At 32.3% G+C, this 26,680-nt stretch overlaps 1 protein-coding gene and 1 non-coding gene across 2 annotated transcripts; both read left to right on the top strand.

Annotated features, from left to right (window-relative positions):
- Nucleotides 1–962: 962 nt before the first annotated feature.
- LOC126685201 (small nucleolar RNA R71) lies at nucleotides 963–1,069 on the top strand. Its single transcript, XR_007643313.1, has one exon. It is a non-coding gene; the product is annotated as a small nucleolar RNA R71 (small nucleolar RNA).
- A 9,195-nt stretch (nucleotides 1,070–10,264) lies between these two features.
- LOC126683367 (carbon catabolite repressor protein 4 homolog 4) lies at nucleotides 10,265–21,079 on the top strand. Its single transcript, XM_050379237.2, has 10 exons — nucleotides 10,265–10,401; nucleotides 10,556–10,668; nucleotides 11,349–11,389; nucleotides 14,628–14,677; nucleotides 15,978–16,047; nucleotides 16,295–16,416; nucleotides 16,979–17,112; nucleotides 18,841–18,991; nucleotides 19,312–19,459; nucleotides 20,711–21,079. The coding sequence occupies exons 1-10, from the start codon at nucleotides 10,328–10,330 to the stop codon at nucleotides 20,996–20,998; spliced, it is 1,191 nt and encodes a 396-aa protein (XP_050235194.1). The 5' UTR covers nucleotides 10,265–10,327; the 3' UTR covers nucleotides 20,999–21,079.
- Nucleotides 21,080–26,680: the final 5,601 nt, after the last annotated feature.

Raw genomic sequence — 26,680 nt, 5'->3', positions numbered from 1 at the left:
GTCCCGGGAAAGGGACTTTCGGCACAAATGGAGGAGGTGGCGGTTTTACATATGGAAGTTCGGTTACTTCCTCCTCATTTGTTCCCGTTGTTAGATCGATCGCTTTCTCTTTACTTGCATGTGGATCATCAAGTTCTTTCCCGCTTCGGAGTTCAATGGCTTTTACTTGCTCCCTTGGATTTGACTCCGTCGTAGACGGTAAACCCCCTTGTGCTCTATTTTGAAGCGAGATGGCAAGTTGAGAAATTTGAGTCTCGAGATGGTGATTGACGGAAGCTTGGTTCTTAAAACCGGTTCTTACTTCCTCAATAAGCTTGTCAATTTTGCTCCCCTCATCCGTATTCCGATTTTGAAAACCGGGTGGGGGTTGTGGTCGGTAGTTGTTGAAGTTGCCTTGGTTTTGTGGACCACGGTTTCCTCCTTGAAAATTTGCTCCTCCCATATTTGGGTTGGCATTGGCTTGACCCGAATTTTCCCTCCACGAAAAGTTAGGATGATTCCTCCACCCCGGATTATAGGTGTTGGAATATGGGTCATTGCCTTGCCTTTGTCCATTGACATAGTTGACTTGCTCATTTGAGTTTTGATGTAGGACGGGGCAATCCATTCCCGAATGATCGTGCCCATCACAATTCTCGCAACCCATTTGAACTACCGCAAGTTGAGCATTCCTTTGATTTGCTTGTTGTTTGTACATCTCGAGTTGTGCTAGAAGTGTCGCATTCTTTGCTTTCATTGCTTCAAATTCTTGGGTTTGCTCGAGGGTCATTATACCCTTTTGAGGTGGTTGCCTCAACCGCTCGGTTGACCAAGAACAACTATTTGTAGCGAGTTCCTCTAGCAAGTTATTGGCCTCATCATAAGTTTTCTTCATAAGTGATCCTCCCGATGCCGCATCAATCGTTGCCCGTGTACCCTCATTGGTACCATTGTAGAAAACAGAGACAAGATGCTCCCTCCTTAGATGATGATGCGGACAATTTCTTTGAAGCTCTTTGAAGCGTTCCCAAGCTTGGTATAGAGATTCACCATGTAATTGGAGAAAATCTATAATTTCCTTGGTCATCCTTGCGGTCTTACCCATAGAGAAATACTTATTGAGAAAAGCTTGTGCCAATTGCTTCCATGTTGTGATCGAGGTGCTTGGAAGTGATTGAATCCAATTCCTCGCCTTATCCCTCAAAGAGAAAGGAAAAAGACGAAGCTTGATTTGATCCTCCGTCACATTATGGATTTTGAATGTGTTGCATACCTCCGTGAATTTTGAAAGATGGGCGTTTGGATCCTCGCGTTCCAACCCATAAAATTGGCAACGACTCTCAAGTAGTTGAATCGTTCCCGGCTTGATTTCGAAATTGTTAGCGAGTATAGGAGGTGCAAAACATCCATAGTTGGCGTTGTCTACGTTGGGTAAGAAGAATTCACCCAAGGTACGTCTTGCGGGAAGAGGGGCAACCCTCTCGTTTGGCCTAAGAGCTAGGCCATCATGTAGTGGTGGTGGAACAATCCCCTCGTGATTCAACGGAGGGTTACGGTCGTCCTCCATTGTTTTGGATTTCCGCGCTGTTTTTCGGATACTTCTTTCGAAGGATGTTAAATCTGACTGAAACGGTTCTAGCGGTTTTCTGGCACGTCGTGTATTAGGCATACACTAACCAAAACTCCTGCGTAAACAAAAACAAGAAAACCAACGTAAAAACCAAGAATCACAAAGTATAAAAATAACTAAAATTAAATAGAACTAACTCAATCTGAGAATAAGATACTTTTAATTAATTTAATTGCAATTGCTCCCCGGCAACGGCGCCAAAAACTTGTTGGCAAATAATCGCAAGTGTACGATATCGCGCAAGTAATATAACTTGGAAGACCAAGTATCGATCCCACAAGAAACAATGAACTAAACAACTAATTTCTAATATTCTTTAATTGGCTAGTAAGAAAATAAATGGATTTGTGTAAACTAATGAATTAACTCAAGTAATTAGACTAAAAATCTGAAATCAAACAAATAAATTGAAGTTTAAACAATAATGGTAAAAAGCTCAAGGATTGATAATTCCAAATAAACTAGTAGAAGAATGGATCAAAATTTATCTAGTGATTTTATTATGAATCGAGCTATTCTAATGCACCGAATCCCGCTCTCTCAAGCCTCAAAGATTCAAATAAAATCACAACCTAATTAGCTAATCAATTATTAACTTGCTCTCACAATATTAAAACTGAATTAAATAACTAAATTGTAATTATGAAGCAAACTCAACGACTACCTAAATTCCAACCCGCTCTCACGGTGTTTTCCTCTAAGTTTTTAATTACCTATGTCTATTTAATTAACAATCTCTCAATTAGTTAATTAAACACAAAATCATGAACTAAGTGATCAAATTAATTCAAGCATTAATCTTAGTAATTAAAACACAATTTTACTCACTTAATAAATCCTAATCCAATTCGAAAACTAATCTAAGTGTTCATATCAATCCCCGAACAAAGAATTTAGTTACACATGCTTAAGCTTAAATTAAACAAAGAAGAAGATGAAGAATTAAACATAATTAGAACAATAAATACCGGAGTTGTCAATTTCGGAAGAATCGTCTAGATTAAACTTGAAATCTTCACAATCGTTCTTTGCAGAAACTAATAATAAACTACTTATAAACTGCTGAGAAATAGAAGCTAAAACGCTATTTTAAGAGAATGAAAATAAAACTAATGTAGTTTAAATTATTCTACATATTAAATTGAGTCTAGTACAAGGTCTTTATATAGTAGGAGAAGTTCCGGAGTCTTCTAATTCGTATTACAAATCAATTTGTAATAGGAATTGTAATTGTAATTTGAGGAGGAATTTCAGTCCAATTGAAAGTCTGCTGCACGCGTAATTTTCTTCTTTCCCGTTCGGGAAACCATAGTCCCGTTCGTGACATGCCCAATTTTAACATGGTTCCCGAACGGGAACCTCGTTCACGTTCGAAAAAACTTAAACCGAAAGCTTTGAGATGTTGATTGCTTCTTGAGTCCAGAACGAGACAAGGCCTTCTCGTTCGAGACTCATGCTAATTCTGCATGGTTCCCGTTCGAGAAACCTTTGTTTCGAACGGGAACAACCCATTTTTCCTCAATCTCGTTCGTGAATCTTCAATTTCTTCGTCCGCAAGCTACGCTTTTACTCGTACACGCAATCCACCATAAATTTGCCCCAAATAGTCGTTTTTCACCTAATTTCCACTGAAACACTAACAAACACTATTAAACGTAAAAACGCCAAATAATGTATAAAAACAATACTACACATGATGAAAACCGAGTAAAATCGACCCTAATTATAGGAGTAAAATTACTCCTATCATATATTATTAATTTAATTTTTAGTATACGATTTGATGTAATTTTGGCAAATTTCTATTTAATATTAATAAAATCTCAATATGTATAATCTTGATATAATGTTGATATAATGTTAATTTATTAGTATACTGACATTATACCCACAGTATACACCGTATGTTTGATATTATTTTTTATTTTTTTGTACTTTTGTAAATATTATTAAGATTTTTGTAAATGAAAAAAGTCAACATGTAGTTTTATAATTATTTTCATTTTTTTTAAATGGTGTAATTTCCTCTTTTATTATTTCAAGTCTCACCCCATGGTCTGAGAATTCTTATCAAACCCAGCCTATATACATTTGCAAGATTAATTCTAGTCATATGATTAAATTTCATCAATAAATCTAAACCATTCACATGTTACAAGCTTTGATAACCTATTCTTCCATTTTTATCGCAACAACTCTTTCGAATTTTTTCTTTTTTGTCTCATTTCTTTTACTCATTAGCAAAGAATAATTCTTTCATGCTAAAAGGAAAATTCCATAAGATCCAAATGAAACTTAGTTTATTCGCCGATAGATATTTACTTCTCGTTTGGTCAGTCTCTCGTTCTATCGAGCTGAATATGAATAACATGAAGATATCGGGTTTAACGGTGGAGTTTAGGAGGTGATCTCCTCTTCGAATGAAGAAGAAACAATAAGAGAACAAGAAATAGGAGATAATAGACAGAGGTATTGAGTCCGATTGAATCGGTTTGGCTTGATTGTCTGGGTTACGAAGATAGATGGTCTGAATCGAAGCTAGGAATAACCTTTTCAAGTGAGATTCAGTTTGATTGAACCAAAAAGACTATCTTTGGAAGAAGCAGAGGTAAAACATTTTTGTAAGCATTTTTACATGTTGATTCTGAATTAAATGTTTTTATTATTTTCTGTTTTAATACCAATTTCATCGGAGTTTTACTGGACTTGTTTATTTACCTTCTAGTCTATTTGGGTGTTTGAAAATGTTTTTTTTGTGGAAATTAGTCAGAGTAGGAGGCCTCAACTTGACAAATATGAAATGAAAAGCATAATTTTGAAATCTAAACTCCTCTATAAAATTATTTTCTGTGCTTTTTCTTTCGTCTGTCTGTATATTTTGTACTATCGCTAATTTATGTGGTGTTTGAATCTGTAAATGAAAATGATTTTTATTTATTGATTGCTTATTTCTATTTTTTATTAACAGGCTTGATGCAAATGTTGCAACAATACAGAACAGAGGCAAGAAATAGAGTATTTTCAGATCCAACACTCTAATAAAAGTAGAAATTAACATCTGCTTGGCTCTTTATCAACTTCACAATGTACATTCTATCAGTCGAACCGAGAATGATCAAGAAGTAATCCTTGTAAGGTAAGTTTCTTCATTTCTCTTCCTACACTTGTGATTTGATCTTTAAAAAAATGAGATGATGATTCTAAAGCTTTGGTATTCTATGATTGAGTTTGTAGTTGAAATCTGATTCTGTTGATTCTAAAAACTGGACTTATTATGAAAACTTGTTCTGTTTGACAACAGGTAAAGTGTTGGTCTTCATGTAGATATTTTATAGTTTCATACGCTGTTTTTTAGTTTGCTTTTTAAAATAAATGACCAAACTCACCCCATTTTGCACCTAAAAATCATTAGGCACCTAGAACCTTTAAAGATTCTTTTTTATATGAAAGACTTATGAACTGACTATACCTTTCCTTAGTGCAAAGAGAGGAAATGTAAACATTAACATGGCTATGTAATTTTTTGACTCTTAATGAAGGTTTTTGAGACATTGCAGACATCTTACCTCATAAAGAAATAAGGAAACTTTATTGCAGTATTATTTTATCTTTGAATATATTTTGATACTTTGATTGTGGCTTCTAAAGGATTATTTTAAGAGGAAATGTGATAGTAGAATATTTAGGTTAGTGATCTTTTTTTTTTGTTTTTTTAGAAGATTTTAGATGCCATTACAATACAAATGCATGTTTATTTTTAAACTGAAATATTGTTTGTTAGCTTTAGATCTATGAACACCATGGATCTACAAAGCTATTTCCCTAAAAAAATAGGATAAGAATTTCCTTTAAACACAGAAGGAAGCTCATTTCCACTTCTTTTGAAGATTCACTCACACTATGATACTAAAACAGAAATGATATAATAAAGAAAATTGAAATGACATATAAAAAAAGATGAGAAGTACTAGAGTTGTACCTTCAAAGCAAAAGTTTCCTCCTTTTTCGGATGGGAGTGGCAGATTTGGCATAGAGAGTTGCTGAAAATAACTAGTTTTTTCTACTGTTCAGAGTATCTTTTAGAATAAAATATTTCAAAGCTTTTTGCTTCTGATGTGTTTGATGGAAGTGACTCTTTTTACTGTGGAGCCTTCTTAAAGAAAAATCCTCGTTAGAAAACAGAGGAATATTTGCTTTTAAATTTTGAACACCAAAATCCAGAAGAAGATCAAAAGTTTTCTTCTTTTTTGGCTGCGTATAGTTGTCTTTGTGTGTACCTTTATGTTAGTGGTGGGTCCTATTTATAGAAAAAATAGATAACTTATGGCCTACTTTATCCACTAACCCATTTTGTCTTAATTATTTATTTAACACTAATCAGGCTTTTAATTAGATTTTGAAAGAACATAATCTTAATTGCTTTGTTTTTTCTTTTTGCAGGACTGTTGATAACAAAGCAAAGTGGTCAAATGACATTTTGCCCCCTTGATTTTACAAGGTCATACAATCAGCCCCTGAACATTTGAATTAACAATTAAGCCCCTAAAGTGCCAGAATTATGGAACAGCCCCCGACGTGTAAAAATTTCAAAACAGCCCTTGAAGTGTAAAAATTGCAGAAAAATTCTTAATTTTTTAAAAAAAATTACAGGATAGCCCTTTGATTTTTTTTTACTAAATAAAGTAAAATAATAAATTATTGTTCAGTCTGTAGGTTGTATTAAATATTGCTTTGTGCTCTCTTTCGTTCGGGATCGAATCTCGTAATTTTATTAAAATGGACGCCTTGATTTGACTTTTAATAATATTTGCTTAGTATTTAATCTTATAGATACTTGAGTTGAGCCATAAGAATGGAAAAATAATATGAGCCCAATATGTTAGTTTAAATATTGGAGGTCCATCTTATTAGGTTTATTTTAATGGGCCCAAATTTGAATCTATTAGGTTGTAATGAATAGACTATTTTCGGGCCCAAAATTGATCCACGCAATGCAATGCAATTTTATTTTGTTTTGTTTCTTTTTCTTTTTATCTTTTACGGTAAAATAATATAGATTATTTTATAATTTGTAACATTGAATTATTTCATCCCGGTTCTTATTTTTATCAATGAATTCTTTCATGTTTAAACAAATACATGTTGATCCGCATTTAAAATTGGGTGCCAACAACATTGATAGACTTTATTACAATATAAGCATTTAGCAGACACTACTTTTAAAGTGGTCCCAAACATCGGACCTTCTAATAATTGGCTTTCTCTTTTTTGCATTAGGCTCAACTACATACTCTGGTTGAGCCTGTGTTAAGCCCTCAATATTACCCACAACACCAACATCATCAATAGGAGCAATAGGGTTGGGAGCAACATTGTTCTCATCCAATTTGCTCAACTATTGGAATCTGCAAAAGGAAGAACAAGCCATACACACTTAGGTATCCAATTCAAAATCCCAGAAACAGAAAACCACAAATAATTAACAAGTCAATCACAGAGACAGTATGATCAATCAAGTGGATGCATGTGAATTGGTTTCCATATGCCTACGTAGGTGCTTCCACTAGTCCACCAAACAACTTTTATTTTGAATTCATCGAACATAACTAGAGGATCACAAATACACAGGTAGATCACAGGCTTCCACCACTTTATTTCTCCAAATGGCAAATATGTATAGAGAAACAAAAAGAGTATCAAATACTAATATATTATCACAGGTCTGAAAATCAACATGATAATAAGAACAAAATGAAGAAACAGATACTACCTTTAATCAATGGCAGAATAGATTCATATTATAGCTTCCACCACTTAAAGTTATCCAAATATGTAAAAACAGAAACACAAAAGAAAAAGACATATTAAACCAATGAACCATGAAATCAACCGGCAAACTCAAATAATAGAACAAAACTGAAAAACAGAGACAAAATATGTACTTTAGGTCACAAATACCTCATAAATTGAAGCTTTGCCCCAACAAATCCATTAGATTAAGTTTAAAACATGCATATAATCAAATAAGAACAAAAATAAGTGAGTAATAGAGAACAAACAAAGATCTGTAAGTCAAATCGTATATAATAAGCGAATAATTTGGAAAAAGAAAATGTAAAACTCATCATTTACATTTTTCTTTTGAATCATCATAAACAAATCGTTAGTAAGATTCTCGTGTATGTTATTTCAAACGAAGTGCAAGAAAATGTAAGTTCAGTGATGAACAGAGCAATGAAGAGCCATAAAGAAAGGACATAACATGGCTTAAATAGAGCAAATTAAGCGGTGGAAGATGAGAATCAATCGAGAAACCATTGATTTAGATCGGTAATCAAAGTGAAATGAGAGTAATTTTAAGATTTAGGTGTCGTGCGTACAGAGAGGATGAGATAGGCGAGAGAGAATGAAGGTGAGATGAGAGTGATTTTAGAGTTATGGTTTTTAATGTTAGTTTATATATTAGAGTAAAACTTCCTGTTTTGGCAAGGGAAAACACATGTGTGAACCAAGTCTCGAACATTCTGCACGTATGCTAGGCGTAGGATATAACGTCGACGTTTTTATCCCATCGATTTTAGGTTGTTTCGGTCGATTATAGACCCTAACCTAACCGAATGTAATCAACCGATTTCACCCACCTCCTAAACCAATCCGCACTGTTTCACCGAAATTACCGAACCAAAGACCACAATTCGGTTTGGTTCGGTTGCTTCGGTTGATACAGTTTATGCACACCCCTAATAAAACATTATGTTTGAATATGATACATTTTTAAGTAACAAGTCTAACAATTTAACATTTCAAATAATTTTGCAATTAGTTTAATTTTGTTCTATTTTATTAAGCATAATAATCAATAACATTCTTAATTTTATTTAACTACATTTTTTGTTTTTTGAAATATAACATTTTGATTTTTGAAATTTTATTGAAATTAAGGACCAAACTGGTAAAATAAATTTATTTTAATCATTTTAAACCTTTATTATAATTTTAAGGAGCAAATTTAACTTTTAGAGTTGTTTTGTTAGGATTTTCTTTGAACAAAGGGTTAACGCGCCCTCTAAACTTGTGACACAGAGTCATCTAACCCAATTTATACTTTTTTGAGCAATTAAGCCTAAAACTCTTTATTTTTAGGTCAAATAACCCTATAATTTATATTTTTTTTTCAAAAAATAAATTTAGCATAATTATATAACAACAATTAGGAAAATATCTAATTATTTTTTTGCATCCCTCGCCTTCAATTTGTATTTTACGCGTTTTAAAAATATAATTATGAGGTTATTTGATCCAAAAATGAAGAGTTTTGGGGTTAGTTGCTCAAAGGCTTAATACTTAGTTTAACCCCTGAACTTGTACCCTTTTACCCATCTAACCTGTAAACTTAACGTGTATCCTATCGAACCTTTGAACTTGTTAGATAATCTTTTTTAACCCCTGAAACGGAAATTGAGTCTCAAACGCGCTGACGTGGCAAAAGACCTTTGACCGGGCTGCCAGCTCGTTTTCCACATCACCAAAAACATAACGCTTATTACATCGTTTGACCCCTGAATTTATACTAATTTACCTATTTGACGCTAAATATTTTGTTTAGCCAACCACACCTCTAAACTTATTAAATTATTATTCTTAACCCATGAACTTGAGAGTTTTAAATTTATTTTAATTTACATTTTATTTTTAATATATATTTAGTTTAATTAATAATTACTAATAAAAAAATATTGTTTTCCATACTTTATATACTATTTATTTAAACGATACCGTTTATTTTGTATATATTATCAATTCTAATAAAACTCTAATAAAAAATAGTTATAATTTATATAATATTTATTTTTATTTAATTTATCATTTATTTTTATTTATTTTACAAAATACGAGATAAAATATGAATGATCAAGTGAGACTTGTTAAATAAATATTATATAAGAAAATAATAATAAAAATTAATTAAAAAATAAAATAAAATAAAATAAATATTAAAATAAATGAAAATAATTACTATATAAGGTATAACTATTTTTCATTAAAATTATATTAGAACTGATAATGTATACAGAATAAATGTAAAATAAACGATATATATTAAAGAAATATTATATAAAGTATTGAAAAGGACTAAATATTTTTTATAAAATTATTTTATTAATAATAATTATTAAATTAAATATATATTAAAAATAAAATATAAATTAAAATAAATTTAAAAACATTCAAATTTAAGGGTTAAGAAGGATAATTTAACAAATTTATAGGTATGATGGGTTGAACAAAAAATTTAGGGTCAAGTAGATAATCTAGTATAAGTTTAACGACGTATTAAACAATTTTATTTTGTCCATCTAAACTTTGCTTTTCTGCCATGACGCGCCAATTTTTGTTTGATCACACGCGCCAAAGCCAGGTGGACGAGTAGGTGTTAAACGTTTTCAAATTATCAAATTCAGGGGTCAAAAGGGATTATTTATCAAGTTTAAAGGTTCGATATGATACACGTTAAATTTAAAGGTTAGATGTGTAAAAGGATATAAATTCAGGGGTTAAATTATGTATTAAGCTGTTGCTCAAAAAAATATAAATTGCATTAGATAACCCATGTTACAAGTTTAGGGGGGCGTTGACACTTTGTTCTTTTCTTTTTTTTGATGAATTTGTTAGGAAAAACTGAATAGGGGTTTATCTTCCTCAGACAGTAGCATAATAATGCTAAACCCTTTCATCTCTTTGTCTACGCGTTTCCTCACTGTTCCATTATTCTCCGCCACCACTACCACCAGGTACCTCTTAAATCCCTAATTCTATCAATATTTTCAATATAATTAAGATTATGTTCTTTCTTATATTTACAGGATGTGAGCATTTTAATTTTTGAATCATATCACTAAAATTTAAATTTACAGTTTAATTAGTTATTTAATTCGTTGATTGCAGACCAGTTTGTGGTTGTATGAGAAAAATGACGGCTGCCGCTTCACCGCCACCATTGTGCCCTAAATTTGTTTCAGTCGAAGGTGCTGACATTGTTTCAAGAAGCAATCTTGAAGGTCTGTAATTTCTTTATTAAATTATTGCATTTTTATCTTCGATTGTACGGATGATAATATAAGACGTAACTGGTATATCTGATAGCCAATTGTTCAATATGAGATTTTCAAATAAAGAGAAAAAGACTAAATCCTTTTCACTTTTGTGTTATAATAGATATTGTCTAAGTAGAATGGAAAATTGAGTTGCCTATTCCGTTTCTGAAATGTTTCGGTATTTGAAACTCTCTGAAAATTTATAGGGATTGTTTTAGTACCATTTTGATAAATAATAAAAATTAGACACTAGTTTCCTAAAAGGAAATATGTTTTTTATACAATAAAATAAAGAGGTATCTGCAAATTAAAAGACCTAATCGATTATCTAGAAACTTTATGGTTTACGTTATCTATAATTAATCTTATCTTTTGTTGAATTATATCAAATTTTATTATAATTGTGAAGTATTTTATTTCAATTTTGGTTATGGAACTCGTTGAAAAGTTATTTTTTGTTATGAACTTATATTTTAAGATATTTAAATGATTGTTTTTATTAATTGTTATTAATATATTGTAATTCATTTGTATGAAAATGTATTATTTATATATAAAATTTGATTTATCAACTTTTAGTTTTTTTACAATTCTGTATATTTTTATTAATTACATGTTTTTCCACGTTTCAATGTCATTTGCAGGCGTTAGATTCAGCCTTGTCTCTTATAACATTTTGGCTCAGGTATGCAAAACTTATCTAAATTTCTAATTTATCTCTCTTGTTTTCTGTCATTTTTTAATGAGTTAATTTTCGCTGTTGGTTTTTAATTTTATTTTAAATAAGAAATGAAGATAAAGCATTGAATGTTTTAAGGTGTGGATGTGTTTTGTTTGTTTTAAATTTTTGCACTGCTGTTATCTTCTTCTTTTAACACTACATGTATTTATGCCTCATTTTCTACCCAATTTCCTGTGCAAATTAGAAAACAATGCTTTAGCTTGCTGCGTCATAAAGAGATTATGTAAGACTTAATAAAATTTCTTTTATGGACTGCTTCTTTCAGTTTAATCAACAATAGAAAGATGTACTTTCTTGGGTACTTGACTAAAATTGTAAGCTATGCTTATTTGCTCAAGAGTCTGTCTAGGATATATTTGAGATGCAAGTAGATTTTCTAATTCCCTTGAACACTTAATTGAAAATATTGATTAATTGTGTAAGTTAATAAAATAAGATAATCACTATGACCCCTCCGAGGTTAGATCATTGCTAGTACATGCTGTTAAGAATATGAGTTACTTATCCCCTGAATTTTAAGTTATTTAATTCTTTCCCCTTCCCCTCGCAATAAATGCTGATGTCATCAAAACGTTTATTTGATAAAAATAAAGTTCAGTTTAGTTTCTCAACTTTTTTAGTACAAATTAGTCTAAGATAAAAAATAATTATGCTATTATAATAATAATCTTTCAGTAAGCTAATAACGATAAGTGACAGCCATGCACCACCGACACTGCATGCACGTGGATATAATGTGCCAGTATTGGTTGGAATATTAAAATTAAGGATTAATAGTTATTAAAGGCGCGCCTGAGGCGCGCCTCAGGCGAGAGGCGACTCAGGCGATGGCCGAGTCGCCTCAACTGCCCAAAGGCGGGCGATGTCACAAAGGCGCGCGCCTCAATCGCCTCAGGCGAGAGGCCAGAGGCCAGAGGCGCGCGCCTTTGTGACCTCTGTTACCCAGAAACTTCAAGAAAAAAAAAACAGATGAAAAAGAAAATGAAGGAAGAAGAAGAAGAAGTGCGGCGGTGCTATGTCTAGGGTTTGGAAAGTTGGAATAGGTTAGGGAAAGAGAATAGAGGTTCCTTAATGTCTTATTGGGCCTCCTTTAGCCAGCCCAAGACCAATATTATACATTTAAAGGCTTTAGTCTATAATAAATGGGTTGTTTTTAACATCAATAATGGTTAAGTTTTCAAATGACTCTTCTTTTTAACAAAAAAGGCCAATTTAGCCTTTTAAATGTAAATTAAAAATATTTTTAAGTCCAGAAAATACAATTTATACTTGAACTTTTTAAAAATATATAGGGTTTTTATATATATATATATTCATATTAGTTGGTCGCCTTATTTCCAAAAGGCTTTCGCCTCGCCTCGCGCCTTGCGCCTCAGGCTTTAGGACCCCTCGTCGCCTCGGGTCGCCTAACGCCTTTAATAACTATGGGATTAACCCATTTTGAGGTCCTTAACTTTATGATTTTTGTTTATCTTGTCCCTAAACTTTTATTTGGTGTTATTTGGTCCTTTAACTTAACATTTTTTGTTTTTTTGTTTCATGAACTTCCATTTAGTCTTATATGTCCATGAATTTTGATTTTTCGCTTTCTCAGGTCCTCATAAATGTAAAATTAAAGGACCAGATAAATAAAAAAACACAAAGTTGAGGGATCATATAAACAAAAAACGTAAAGTTTAAGGATCAAAGAAGTCCAAATGAAAGTTTAGGGACTAGATAAACAAAAAACGTAAAGTTTAAGGATCAAGAAGTCCAAATGAAAGTTCAGGGACTAGATAAACAAAACCCGTAAAGTCGAGGGACCTTAAATTGGGTTAATCCTAAAATTAATTACAATTTTTTACTATTTTATATTTAATTTTGATAAAAAAGATGAAGTTATGTAGATTTGATATTATGCTAGTTTTACTTTTTTTTTAAATTAAGTCCTCAAATTATTAATTAATTTATTTTAATTAAATTTAATCACTCTAATTATTATAAATTTATTATTTTTACTTTTATCATCATGTGTAATAATATTGTAACTTACTTTTTATTATTGTGTTTTTTTTTGTAAATTTTTATTCTAAATAACATATAAAATTAATATTTTTAGGGATATTATACTAATATTATTAATTTATTTATTTATTTAATTTTATGACGATTGTTTTTTAATTTTATTGTAATTTATACTCAAAATAAGTTGAGCGACTAAATTGAACTTTATTTTTATCAATTAAGCCTTTTGAAGACATCATCATGACTGAATACCTTTCATAAAAAACCAGAATATTCGAGGGATTTCAATCCAAGGCATGGTCCCATTGAAAGCCCAGATAATAAAAAATGGAAAAAAGATCAACGTCCATGAATGATTAATTGAAAAATCATAGATAGAATTGCCAAATTTAGTGGAGAAGGAAAATAGTTAAATAACTTAAAATTCAAGGCTAAATAATTTATTTTTAAACAACGATATGTATGAGTAACTATGACCTAACCTTAGGGAGTTAGGGTCATAGTAATTACCCCTTATAAGAATAAGGTTTGTGCTAAAATCCTGTGGAATGTGCTTTGCATAAGTAGAATGGAATAAAAAGTTTTTTAGAATTTTCTGTTCTCTGTCATTCTGATTCCTTTATGGGCACATCAATTGCCCAAACTTGCAGCTTCATGCATCTTCAGACATACAAGTACATTTCTATGGATTTTGACTTGATATAATAGCTGTTCTTGTTCTAGGTATATGTTTTTCCAGTCCATTTATACACATGATGATATTCATTCTCCATTTTGCATGAGATTGGCTGCCTCTTACAGGTGTAAATAATTTAATTTGTGAAAATAAGTATTCAACTTTTATCTTGTGGGCTGCTAGTGACTGGATATGCTATCAGTGAAAGTTGTTGGTATTTAATTTCAGGGAAAAAATAAGTTGGGATAGTAAAATAAATATATTTGATCTGATCAGCATATATGATTTATAAGCGAATTAATTGGATTTTGTGCTAAAAGACAACTGAATTCAAAGCATTGATTTGTCTTTTTTCTGCCTGCATATGTTGTCTCAACAGTACTATCACGTGAAGCAATGAAATTCATCGATGCATAACCATTGCAATAATTAGGTCTAAGCCCTTTAAGTTTATCCTTTTCACCTTTAATGCTAATGGAGTAAAATTATTTCACTTTGTAGGTTTATGTCAAGAGTTCTTATTTCCCACATTCTCCATCTCCTTCACTCAAGTAAATCTTTTGACCCCTTTCTTTGAATGTATTCATAGCTGTGGCGTAAACAATAAGTATTCAAGCTTTGTTAATGCAACTCGTTGAATGGAGTTTACTACCAACTTATTGGTAATGCATTTTGCAAGAACTTCTTTCAATGGAATTAATTACCGAGTTGATGAGAGGAAAGGAGAGAAAGAATTGGTGTCATGAACACTGCTACTTTCTTTTTCCTCCAAATGCCTTTTACAGTCTTCTTTTGTGCTCTTACATTGCAGTCACTGCGTCAATGACTCGGTATCTAAACTAGTATGGAAACGGCAGCTCAATTTTCATTTTTGACAACTGTGAAAAATCTCATAATCTTACTCATTATGACTCTGCTGCTCAAGCAAACATGTCGAAGTTTTTGTTTCAATTACTTCTCTCTAGGTCCAATTGTATAAGGATAGTGGGGTACACCTATATAAAATTCGATTGTCTATATAGCATGCAAGTCTTTGTTTGATTATAGATGAGGAAGACTGAGTAATTAAAGAGAATTGTCAAATATTATGGGTTTTAAGATATTTCGTGGTTGGTTGGGGAATAGGGAAATACATTGCTAGCGAGAGTGTGTGTTTCTTTTTGTAAAAGTATAAGAGAGCTTCCATTTATTAAAATTTGTTTATATCATTTTAATTAAGGATTGATAGAAAGGTGCCCTGCATTCAAGACCAATGAAGGGCTACTGAGATAGGTTGAAGACAGTTTAGTAGGCCATGGACAACAAGCCAATTATACAAAACACTTGAAAAATATTCTGAAACCTTGACTAACCATAGAATCAGTTTATCTCCAAATTGAATCTGGACAACAAGCCAATTAGCACTAGGTTCTTCACCTTGAGTTCGATGATCTTGAAATTGGAATTATTTGGACATAGTGACATACTGGTTAGTGACAGGTTATGTTGGGGATGAGCTTGGGTATTGAACGGCGATTATTGATAAGCTGAAGAAAGTTCATAAGTAGATTTGTCAATGCCTTTTCTACGTCTCAATTTGTCTAAATTCAAATGGCATAGACCCGGTGGGTCTAACTCATGAAAAAGAAATATTTGATCTATTAATTATCTTATATTTATAGTAATTTATGCTAGCTGAAAAAAATGATTTACTATTTTTGTACTATTAACAGTAATCTTCTAGTTAAGATCACAAGAAGACTAGTTCTATGCTCTCAAGCTATGAATTCACATCAAAGCTATTATTATCTAATTTTGACGTCAGTGGAACATGTCATGTGACTTCGAACTTATCATTTATGCTCCATACAGATGGAAGTCTCGTTCAAAGGAAGTTTTAACTATTCTCAAGAATGTTGGAGCCGACTTCCTCTGCTTACAGGTGCTTTTCACATTTATTATTACTAGGGAGGAGAGAAACAATTAGAATTTTTAGTGTGTTGTATCTATGAGTGCTTTATAACACCATTAATATATTTTTTCAGATACTGCTTTCTATATAATTACAATCCGTTTTTGCTCAATGGATACAAAATAGTCATGCTTTAGTACCGGGTGCAGCGTCTCCTGGTGCAACAACATGTATGTAATTTTTACTAATAATTATTGATCAAACTTATATCTTCCAGGAGGTGGATGAGTATGAAAGCTTTTACAAGCAAAACATGGAAAGCCATGGTTATTCCAGTATTTATATTCAGAGGAGTGGGCAGAAACGTGATGGTTGTGGAATTTTTTATAAGCACAAGCGGTATGATTGATTTACCTTAAGCCTGTATGATAAAATCAGCTCATAATTCCTACTTCAAATTTCAAACTATTTAGGATTAAAAAATACCTTAAAAATTACTTTCGGTCAAACTTGACAGTTGCTTATTTCTTGAAGCTTGGCTGACTAGTTCATTCATTTGTTTGTATCTGGGAAGGTGTTGTAACATGTTCTTTTTTCTTCTTAGAAGAAGCAAATAAATTGTCCTAGAAAAACTAGTGCAGAAATCCTTAAAGAAAAAGAAATGCTCAGTCTTTTTGTTTCTAATTGGATTGATGGTGCTTGTAGGTTGTCTAACTGGTACATTTCTTTTTTTGAATTCATCAAATTTCATTAAATCGAATCCAAAACGGTTACATTTGTAAGAAATTCAGGAAAATTTATCATAGTATGTATGAAATACTATGTGACAGATCACCTCAGTGCTGTCTTCAGTATGTGAATTTTGATATTTTCTACTTGACGGCATCCGTTCCCTTAAAGTTGCTGACTTGCTCCATTTTTTCTCATACATCACTCCCATTCTTTACACCGTTGTTTTCAGTGCAGAGTTGCTGTTCGAGGAGATAATAGAGTATAACGATCTTGTGAACTCAGTTCAAGAAGAATCATGTTCACGTGGTGATGAAGTTATTGAAAGAGATGCAAATGGTGATAAAAGTGGTGAAGCAAAGAACGGTATTTTTCACATTAGTTTCTTTTTTACTTTTCTTCTCTTTCCGGTTTCTTTTCTAGTATCCATTTGCATTCTTTGATGGCATACATTATGTATAAGCTTTATGAATCCTATGACCACTTAAAAATAATTAGAGGATGATTAAGTAGGTAGCAACATGGCTCTTCGTTACTTTGGTATAAGTAGGAAGATGTGGAGTATCAAGGCATGACTTTATTATGCCTTTTAATCTATCTCTATGGAGTATGGTACTAAGGCTGCATAAAAAGTTGTAGGCTTAAGCCTACCTCTCACAAGATGCAACCTTTCAAATCCCTAAAATAATCTTATATGGTGCACCAATCCATCACCCTTCAAGTCACCCAAGTATACATTAGAAAAATAAATATCAAGAGTGATAAAAAAAGAATGTTGGATTCTTGATAGATTCTTACTTTGATAAGTCCCTTTTCTCCCTAACAATGAAAACTAATTTAAAAGTACACGTAATAAAAAATAATAGAACTAATGTAAAAAGTATTAACTTTTATAACCCAGGACGACCATAGTTGTCAAATCGAGAATCGGCTCGAGAATCGAAATCCTACTTTTGTTAATCGAGAATCAAATCAAATCGTAAGATCCAGTTATAAATAAAAAATGTAAAAAATATGAAAAATTAACATATTTATAGCACATTTATCTCCAAATAAAAATTATATTTTTTGTGCCAATTTATAATGAACTTCCGTTTTTATCCCTTTAGTAATTTTAAATATACATTAAATGCAATTCAATTTACAATATATTTAGTTTATTATTAGATAAGATTCCACTAATTTATAAGGAGTGGACAAGGTAAAATAAAGTACTGTCATGTTTTATTAATCTTGGTGTAAAACTCATCCGTCCGTTAATCAGATGGAGGGAGTAATATTTATCTCTCCTTGATCTTCAATTCTTTCTTCGCCATTAAATGATTCTAAATCTAAGTCTTCAATCACTTCATCTTCAACCACCTTTCCTGCATCGTTCTATCGTGCTTCAAGTTTCTTGGTCCTCATTTTTTTTGATTGATAGATTCGAGTCCTTCACCATCCCCAAAGCATTCATTGACATCCATCAATAAATTGTCTTCTGGTACACAATTCTCTTCAATTTCAGTGATCCATTCATTGTTAAATTCCATATCACTTGAACAAATTGGATCTTATGTCACGTTTCTCCCTTTTTGCTCGCCTTAAGTCAAGTTAAATGTTATATTTAACTAACACGAGGTTCAATCTTGGCTGTTCCAAATGATTTCTCTTCTTAGAATGAACATACTCAAATGTGCTCCTATTTTGTTCACACCAAAAATATGTTCAACTTAAAAGATGACCAGTCAACACTCCTACATAGCAACTACATTTGTTTATAATCATACCGTCATCTAACCTTGCTAGAGAATGGAAAAACATTTTTGGTCTGTTTAATTGTTAAATTGACAAGGTATGGTAGTTTTGGCTGCAAGGACGGTTATGCGCCACTAGAAGAAATTAAAAATTGAAGGTTATATTGCATATTTTGTATAATCGTTGAGTGACTATGGAGGTGATTGTGTTTGGCCTATGTTTTTTTCTGTGTCAATTCCCATTTTTTGTTTGTGAATTCTTTTTCACCTGTAATTTTGTTATACTAGAATATCCTCTGATCGTATCATATAGTATGATGTGTTAAGCTGGTGGCTCACTTCAGTAATCTATTATCAGGTGCCTCATCAAATAGTACTTCTGAGGATCGTGGAGATCCTAATGATCCTCGTGTAAGATTGAAACGTGACTGTGTTGGAATAATGGCTGCATTTAGACTAAAAAATGCTTCTCGTCACGTTATTATTGTTGCAAACACACACCTTTATTGGTAAGTGGTGATTACAGTTTGAGATGATTTATATAGGCATCATGCACTTGTTTATATGTACTTATATGAGCTTCTGACCCTTCAGTATCTTAGGAGGTTGAAGTTAATTATAAGATAAAATTACTACCATCTACTGAAGTTAAATTAAAATTATTTTTTTCCGTCAAATTTCAAAGTCTTCCTCACCTGAATTTTAAATGATAGTCGAGAAATAATGAATTTTTAAAATTTAGAGTAAAAATGGTATTTTTCTTTTAATTTCGAAAGGTTATAGCAATTATTCCTAATTGTAATGCATGTTTCTTATTATCTTATTTCAGGGATCCAGAATGGGCTGATGTCAAGCTTGCCCAAGCTAAATATCTTAAATTACGCTTATCTCAGTTTAAGATCCTAGTTTCAGACAAATTTGAATGTTCACCCTCTGTTTGTTTGGCGGGCGATTTCAATTCAACCCCCGGTGATCAGGTTTGTTACTATTTTCTGTTTTTGTTAAACTTTCTGTTTGAGATATAAGAAACTCCTATGACGTAACGAAAATTTATGATTTGAGTAACGACTTAGGAACTATTGAATCGCACACATAATAACTATAGATGTGCTGCTACTTTCCTCTATTCCTTATTTGTCTAAGGGCATCTCTAACCCAACTTTAAGATAGTGTGATCCCAGCGTATAGAGTAAATCAATTCCAACCCAACTTTATAAACATACTCTAGTTTACAATTTTTGACTTTCTGTTTCACTGTTAACATCCCTATAAGAACTAGATTAATTTTGACTTTACAAATTACTTGTTTAACAAATAAACATTAATTTATATAATAAATTTTATAACAAAATAATATATTCAAATGTTATAATTCTATAGTATAATATTTTTATTATTATATTTCTTTTTATACGATTTGTAAAAATTATTAAAAAGTAACAATCTGCATATGTTATAAATTGATAATACTGAACACATAGTTGTTAAAGCGCTAGGCGCACCTAAAGCGCAAAGGGCCTCAAATAGCCCGAGGCGCTAGGCGCAAAAAAAGCGCACGCCCGAGTGAATCTAGGCGCATATACGTAAAAAAGTTAAATACCTATTATAGATATATAAAAGCTTGCTCAGATGACATGATTCTTTGTCCATGACCTTGATTCTTATTTTAATGTGATAAAAAACAAGATCATCGATCAAGATAGAGGAGTCTTGAGCATAATAGTTTTTAAGTGCAATATTTTTATATTTGTAAGGCTTCTGTTTTCATTAATTGTTTTATTTATATTTGATTTTTTAAAAGCTCAAAGTCCAAAGCCCAAAACTTTAACAAATACAAAAAAATAGGGTTTCCAACAATGTCTCTTGCCTGAAAAAAGCGCACTTCATGCCTTAAGCGCACCCGAAGCGCACCCAGGCGCACCACCCTCGCCTAGCGCTATTCTAGCGCCTAGGCACGCCTGAGGCGCGCTTTTGATAACTATGACTGAACATTAAACAAACAACAATATTTTAGTAATTAAGACAAATGAAAATATTTAGTAATAAGAATAATAATTTAAATTAGATAAACAACAATAACTTGATCATCTTCCTACGTGTTTGTTCAGTTAATTTGTGATCTTGCTTTATAGAGATATGTTCAAATGTTTGTTCTCTTATTCTGTAATCTGTATTTTTAAGAGATCGAAATTTTCACGATATTATGAATGACCAACTTCTGGTTTCAGGTTTACCAATACCTTATTTCTGGGAATTCGTCGGTAGATGATGTTCATATACCCCTATGTAGCGCCTATGGTGATACTAGAGGAGAACCGTCATTCACGAATTGCACCCCTGATTTTACGGATACGCTTGATTATATCTTCTTTTCCCCTGACCATAAAATAAAAGCTGTCAGTTTGCTGCAGCTTCCTGAAGCAGATTCTCCTGATGTTCTTGGTGGATTACCCAACTTCTACCATCCTAGTGATCATTTACCAATTGGTGCTGAATTTGAATTCTCCATTGAATAAATATAGTTTATTGCACAACAAATTGTCAATTTTGTTCTTTTCCATTTTTCTTATGAAATAAGGATTTGCCTCTATTTTTAATCAGCAATGATTAACAGGTTATGTAAAAATTAGGGAAAAGGTACAAAAAAACCCTCGTAGTTTTCACAAAAGTTTAAAGCAACCTTTTTAGTTTTTTTGGTATAATTAGGCCCTTTTTGTTTTCAAATAAAACAAATAATCCCTTTCGTTCAACACCATTAGAAACATTCGCTAATGGCTGACATGTTTCATAATTATATAGGAAAAATGTTCAAAAATAATTTTAATGTTTAAAATATTTATATAAATTTTGAGGTGATAAGTGTTCCAAAAGTAAACTAAAAGGGTTTATTTGTTTGATTTTAAAACAACAAGGGTTTAATTGTACAATTTAAAAAATACAAGGGTTCAATTGTGCCCAAAAAAGTATAAGGGCTGATCTATATTTTGAGAAAAACTTGAGGGTTTTTTTATACATGCCTTAAAATTATTAGTTTTCGTATGTATTTTAAGAAATTGTTATTTTTGTCAATAGAAATTTTTTATCATGTGTTTTTAATTATACTAGTGTTGCTTTACGTACTTCACACGTGGCTCGTAGTGTGACTTGTCAAATTATCAAGTAATATTTAAAATAGTAGTTAATTAGAAATAGTTTATCTTATTTAATATTTTAAATGATTCTATTAATAGTTTATTATTTTTAATTGATAATAAATTTTATAATTATAGAGAATATAAATAGAAATATCAAATAATAATTAAAATTTAATTTATTTAAAAAGTAATTATTAAATATTTAAAGTAGTCTATTTCAGTTAGTACTATAGATAATTATCTTAATATAATAGTTTATTTTAATTGGTACTTTAACTTTTATAATTATTTTAACATAGTAGTTTATTTTAGTTAGGACTCTAATTTTAATAGTTTTCAATTTTCTATTAATAATTATATTTAATAAAATAAAAAGGATATTAACGTAAATGTGCCTGTCCCCCCCTATCCGTGCTTTTATATACAGTACTAGCGTTTAACCACGTGCGACGCACGTGAGCGACATTTATATGACCCGTTACATGTATAAAATATTAATTTAATTAAATAAAACATCTTAATTTTTATTTACTATCACGACATTTATACGGCCCATTACATGTATAAAATATTAATTTAATTAAATAAAATATCTTATTTTTATTTACTATTATTAATTATTTTTATTTAAATTAGACACATGCTGATATTAATATGACCCGTTATATATAATAAATTATTATATATAATAATTCATTTTGTAATAAAGTTATTATAAACAATTTTTATATAAATTAGATTCTTAAGTAAAGTGCTAAGCGCGTGAACAATATTTATATGACGCGGTATATATTATGTAATTTTTTAAATTATTAAATATAATGATATAATTTTGAATAATTAAACACTATCATAAATTTAAATAGTTTGAGACTTACAACAATAATTTATTAATAATTATGGAAGTTAAAGAAGAGAGGTACCATCCTCAAGTTGAAGGAGGGAAACAATAATTTCCACCACCTCCTCTTCCACTTGACAGTGGGAACCAACAAGGGCAACAAGAGCATTCAAGTGATGACCGCCCACAAGTACATCTACAAGGACAACAACCACAAAGGCAAACCTTGGGTGATTTCTTTTTGCCGGACATGGATAATACAACTTTTGGGCGCTTTGCTCCTCCGTTCCAAGCAGCCACTTTCGAGATAAAGCCAAGCACCGTCCAACTTTTGGAAAACCGATGTGCTTTTTACGGGTTAGTGAATGAAGACCCCAATGCCCATATTGCTAAGTTTCTCGGGGTGCTCAATACCTTCAAGCTTCACAACATCACCGCGGACCAAATCAAGCTCCATATGTTCCCTTTTTCCTTGAGAGACAAGGCTAGCTTGTGGCTACAATCTCTCCCCAACGAGTCAATTCATAATTGGAGAGATCTAGCTCAAGCATTTCTTAAGAAGTATTTTCCCATGGGCAAAACCACAAAATTGACCAAAAATAAAATTGATTTCTTTCAGTTTGATAAGGAATCACTTTATGAAGCTTGGGAGAGGTTTAAGGATTTCCAAAGAAATGTCTATCACCATCGTCTCAAAAGGGAGCATGTGATTCAAATTTTCTATGATGGCTTGAGTGAGACAACAAGAGCTCCCATTGATGCGGCGTCAGCGGGTCGTTAATGCAAAAGACGTATGTGGAAAGCCTTGAGTTGATAGAAAAGTTGGCTACGTTAGTAGTACTTAGTCTTCGGAGAGGAGAAGACCGCCGGGTCAAAAGTCGGTAATAACTCTAGACCAAGTGCAAGAAATGGAAGCCATGAAGGCTAAGAATGCTTCGCTCCAAACTCAATTGGATGCTCTCAAGAAGAAAATGAACTCAAAGAATGCACCAGTTGCTTATGTGCAAGTGGGTTGTGAGTTTTGTCGTGATTACAATCATACGGGGGGAGAGTGTCTTGTGACGGCTCAAGTTTTGAGTGAGCAAGTGAATTACATCAGGGGTCAAAGACAAGGTAACGATCCCTACTCTAACACGTACAGTCTGGGATACGAAATTACCCAAATTTTGGTTGGAGGAACAATGGGGGACAAGGGAGCTCCCAAGGTCACCAGGGTGCGGGTCAAAACTTTCAAGGAGTAAACCGACCTCCACAATAACAAAGAAACTTTCACAACAATTCCAACAATAATGGGAATAGGCCATGACACCCACCCATATTCTAATAACTAAGGAATTTGGATGAGGGGAACAAGATTGATAGATTGGTGGAGAGGATGGAGAAGATGGACCTTGAAAATAAGCAACTTTATAAAAACCAAGCCGCCACTAATCAAATCCTTGAACCTCAAATCTCACAAGTTGCTATTGTACTCCAAGGTAGAGCTCAAGGTGGTTTACCGCTATGGAAGCTAACCCAAGGGAGCAACTCAAAGCGGTTGAGCTAAGGAGTGGGAAGACTCTTGATAGGTCGATTGGCAAGAGGCCAATAATTGAAGAAGAGGAGCCTAGGGTGGTGGACGTTGCTAGTTCTAGTCAAGAGTTTCCCAAGGCTAGTGAGGAGGTTGTTATTGAAGTTGAGGAATCATATGTGAGACCACCTCCGCCTCCTTCTTTTGTTATGGAAGTTCCATTTCCGAGTCGGCTAAGGAAAGCATCGGATAATCAAAAATTCCACAAGTTTCTTGAGATTTTCAAGAAGCTCCAAATCAACATAAGCCTCGCGGATGCCTTCAGGGAGATGCCCCAATACGCCAAGTTCTTGAAAGACATAATTATGAACAAGCGTAATTGGGAACAAGACGGAACAATTTCTCGAACGGAGAGTTGTAACTCTATCATCCAAAGCGATCTACCAACAAAGCTAAAACATCTAGGTAGTTTTACTATTCCTTGCACTATTGAAAATATGAACTTTATTAATTGTTTATGTGATTTGGGTGCGAGTATCAATTTGATGCCTTTGTTTCTTTTCAGGACCTTATTTAGTGTAATACCCCGTATTTTTCCGGCTTGTTCAAATGAATTATCCGATGTGTTTTGGGTTGATCAATGGTGTTCAACACCTTGAAACCTTGATTTGGTGTGCTTAACCCCTACTTTGAAGTTCGACATCGTTCTTAGTGTTTTAAAACCAAGCTTTATCGGTTTTGATCATATGAACAATCATTCATATTTTGAACTATAGTTTGTTTTCCATTCGTGAACTCAGTCCATTGAACGATAGAGTAAACAATCGTTTATATTGTTTTGAACGATCATTTATATTTGAAACAATCGCTCATCGTTGTTTTTCTATAAATACGACCTTAGCAAGCCAAATTAGTTTTCATTCTTTTCTATAACCCTAAAACGGATGTTGCTCTATGAAATTCACTTCCTATCAATTCCTCATTCAATATTAATCAATTGTAAGTATTTCTATCACTCCTTTCTTCATTTAATCATTAAATTAGGTTTTCTAGCAATTTTAGTTTCAATAGCTCTTATATTTGATTGTTGTAGGCTGAATTGAACTATATTATTTCTGGGTTTTCTTCCATTGGTTGTTCTTAACCATATCATAAGGTATGTACCTCTAAACTCTTGTTATGATGCGTAAAGATTTCTAGGTTGTTGTTTGATCCAATACTTGGGTGATTTGGTTTGTAATTTATATTTTGCCTTAAATGAAATCTGAAATTGATTGTTTGATATTGTGATCTGATTTATTAAGGTTGTGTATACTTTGGTGGAATGGATTTGTTAGCTCAATTAAAAGGTTTATCAAACAATGTTGTTCTTTGATTTTAAATTCCGTTTGAACAAAACAAAAATCTGGAAATCTGTTTGAGATTGAAAATAGGGTGCTAGTTAACAAACTATACTTTGGGTGACTTGAGATTTCGGGCTAAGTTTAAGTATGATGTTAATCGGGGTTTTGATAAGATTAATTCGTTGTTTTTGAGTTGTTTAACGTGGCTGAAAATATAATTATTAAAGGACTGTTTTTAAGTCATTACACTTATTACTTTAGGTGTTTATTCGATTGGGGTTTAATCGATGTTTTGGCCATTGTTATGTTGCCTACTTACGGTGATTTGAATCATTTTGTTAAGGGCTGGAAATATGTTTTATAAATCGTTTTTGACATATAAAAGAAGTTAGTTTGATTGTGGATTGTTGGGTAACCAAGTGGTGAATTGGCTTACTAGTTATGTTATGTTTTGGCCATTGTTTACTTGTTGTTTAAGTCGTTATTTCAGATTTGCATTTAGATGTTAGAAGTGATTATAATCTTGTGATTTCATTTAAGGTTGCTTATTTTAGTTAAATGTACTTTGGGTTTGCCAAGTGTTTGCAATTTACTTAGGTTGTTGTTACTTTGGTTTGTTAAACTTTAAGTTGAGTTCTTGTTTTCAAATAAACATTTGGTTTTGAATTAAAGGATTTGAATTTACCTTGGGTTATGCTTGGGCATACGTTTGGGTCGGGTTAGACTTGTGTCGCCCGACATGTTGTGTTGAGCTATTTTGCAGTTAAGGCTAACACACTACTTTGGGGAACTCTTTGGTTTTAAAAGGATTATTTAATTATTTAAGAACTTCAGATTTGATTTCAAAAGTAAGAACTCATATAGGCTTAACTTACTATTTTGTTGTTGTTTGGTTTGTATGGTTGTTATTTTACTTTGGTTTGTACTTTGGTTGTGGATTGAGATGCTAGACCTATGTGGTGTCCAGCATTCTTAGAGTTAGGGATTGTATGGTTTTTAACTTGTGCATTGTTTTTAGACCCGTCGTATGCTCGTGCTTTGGAGTCTGCACAGGGTTAGCTTGCTTGCCAAGGTTATCACGTGGATACGCAAGCAGTGAGTTTATAGTGTTATTTAACGCTCTATTAAGTACCGCAAATTATTTTAGTATATCAACTGTTTACGAATTGTTTTAAACGAATATGGATCTGGATTGGAACGAGCTACTCGATAGGCGAGTATCGAGACTGTGTGCACCGGTAAGTACTTTGAGATTGGCTGACTATAAGTCTGGCTTACTTTGGGATCGATGTGGATTTGTTCCCATCTACTTTGGGTTATACTTTGGGTTTTCATTTCAATACTGTATTCCATAATCAACTATATAAGTA

This window comes from Mercurialis annua, linkage group LG5 (genome assembly GCF_937616625.2).
Source record: "Mercurialis annua linkage group LG5, ddMerAnnu1.2, whole genome shotgun sequence".
NCBI lineage: Eukaryota > Viridiplantae > Streptophyta > Magnoliopsida > Malpighiales > Euphorbiaceae > Mercurialis > Mercurialis annua.
This window is presented reverse-complemented; position numbering and strand designations above follow the sequence as displayed.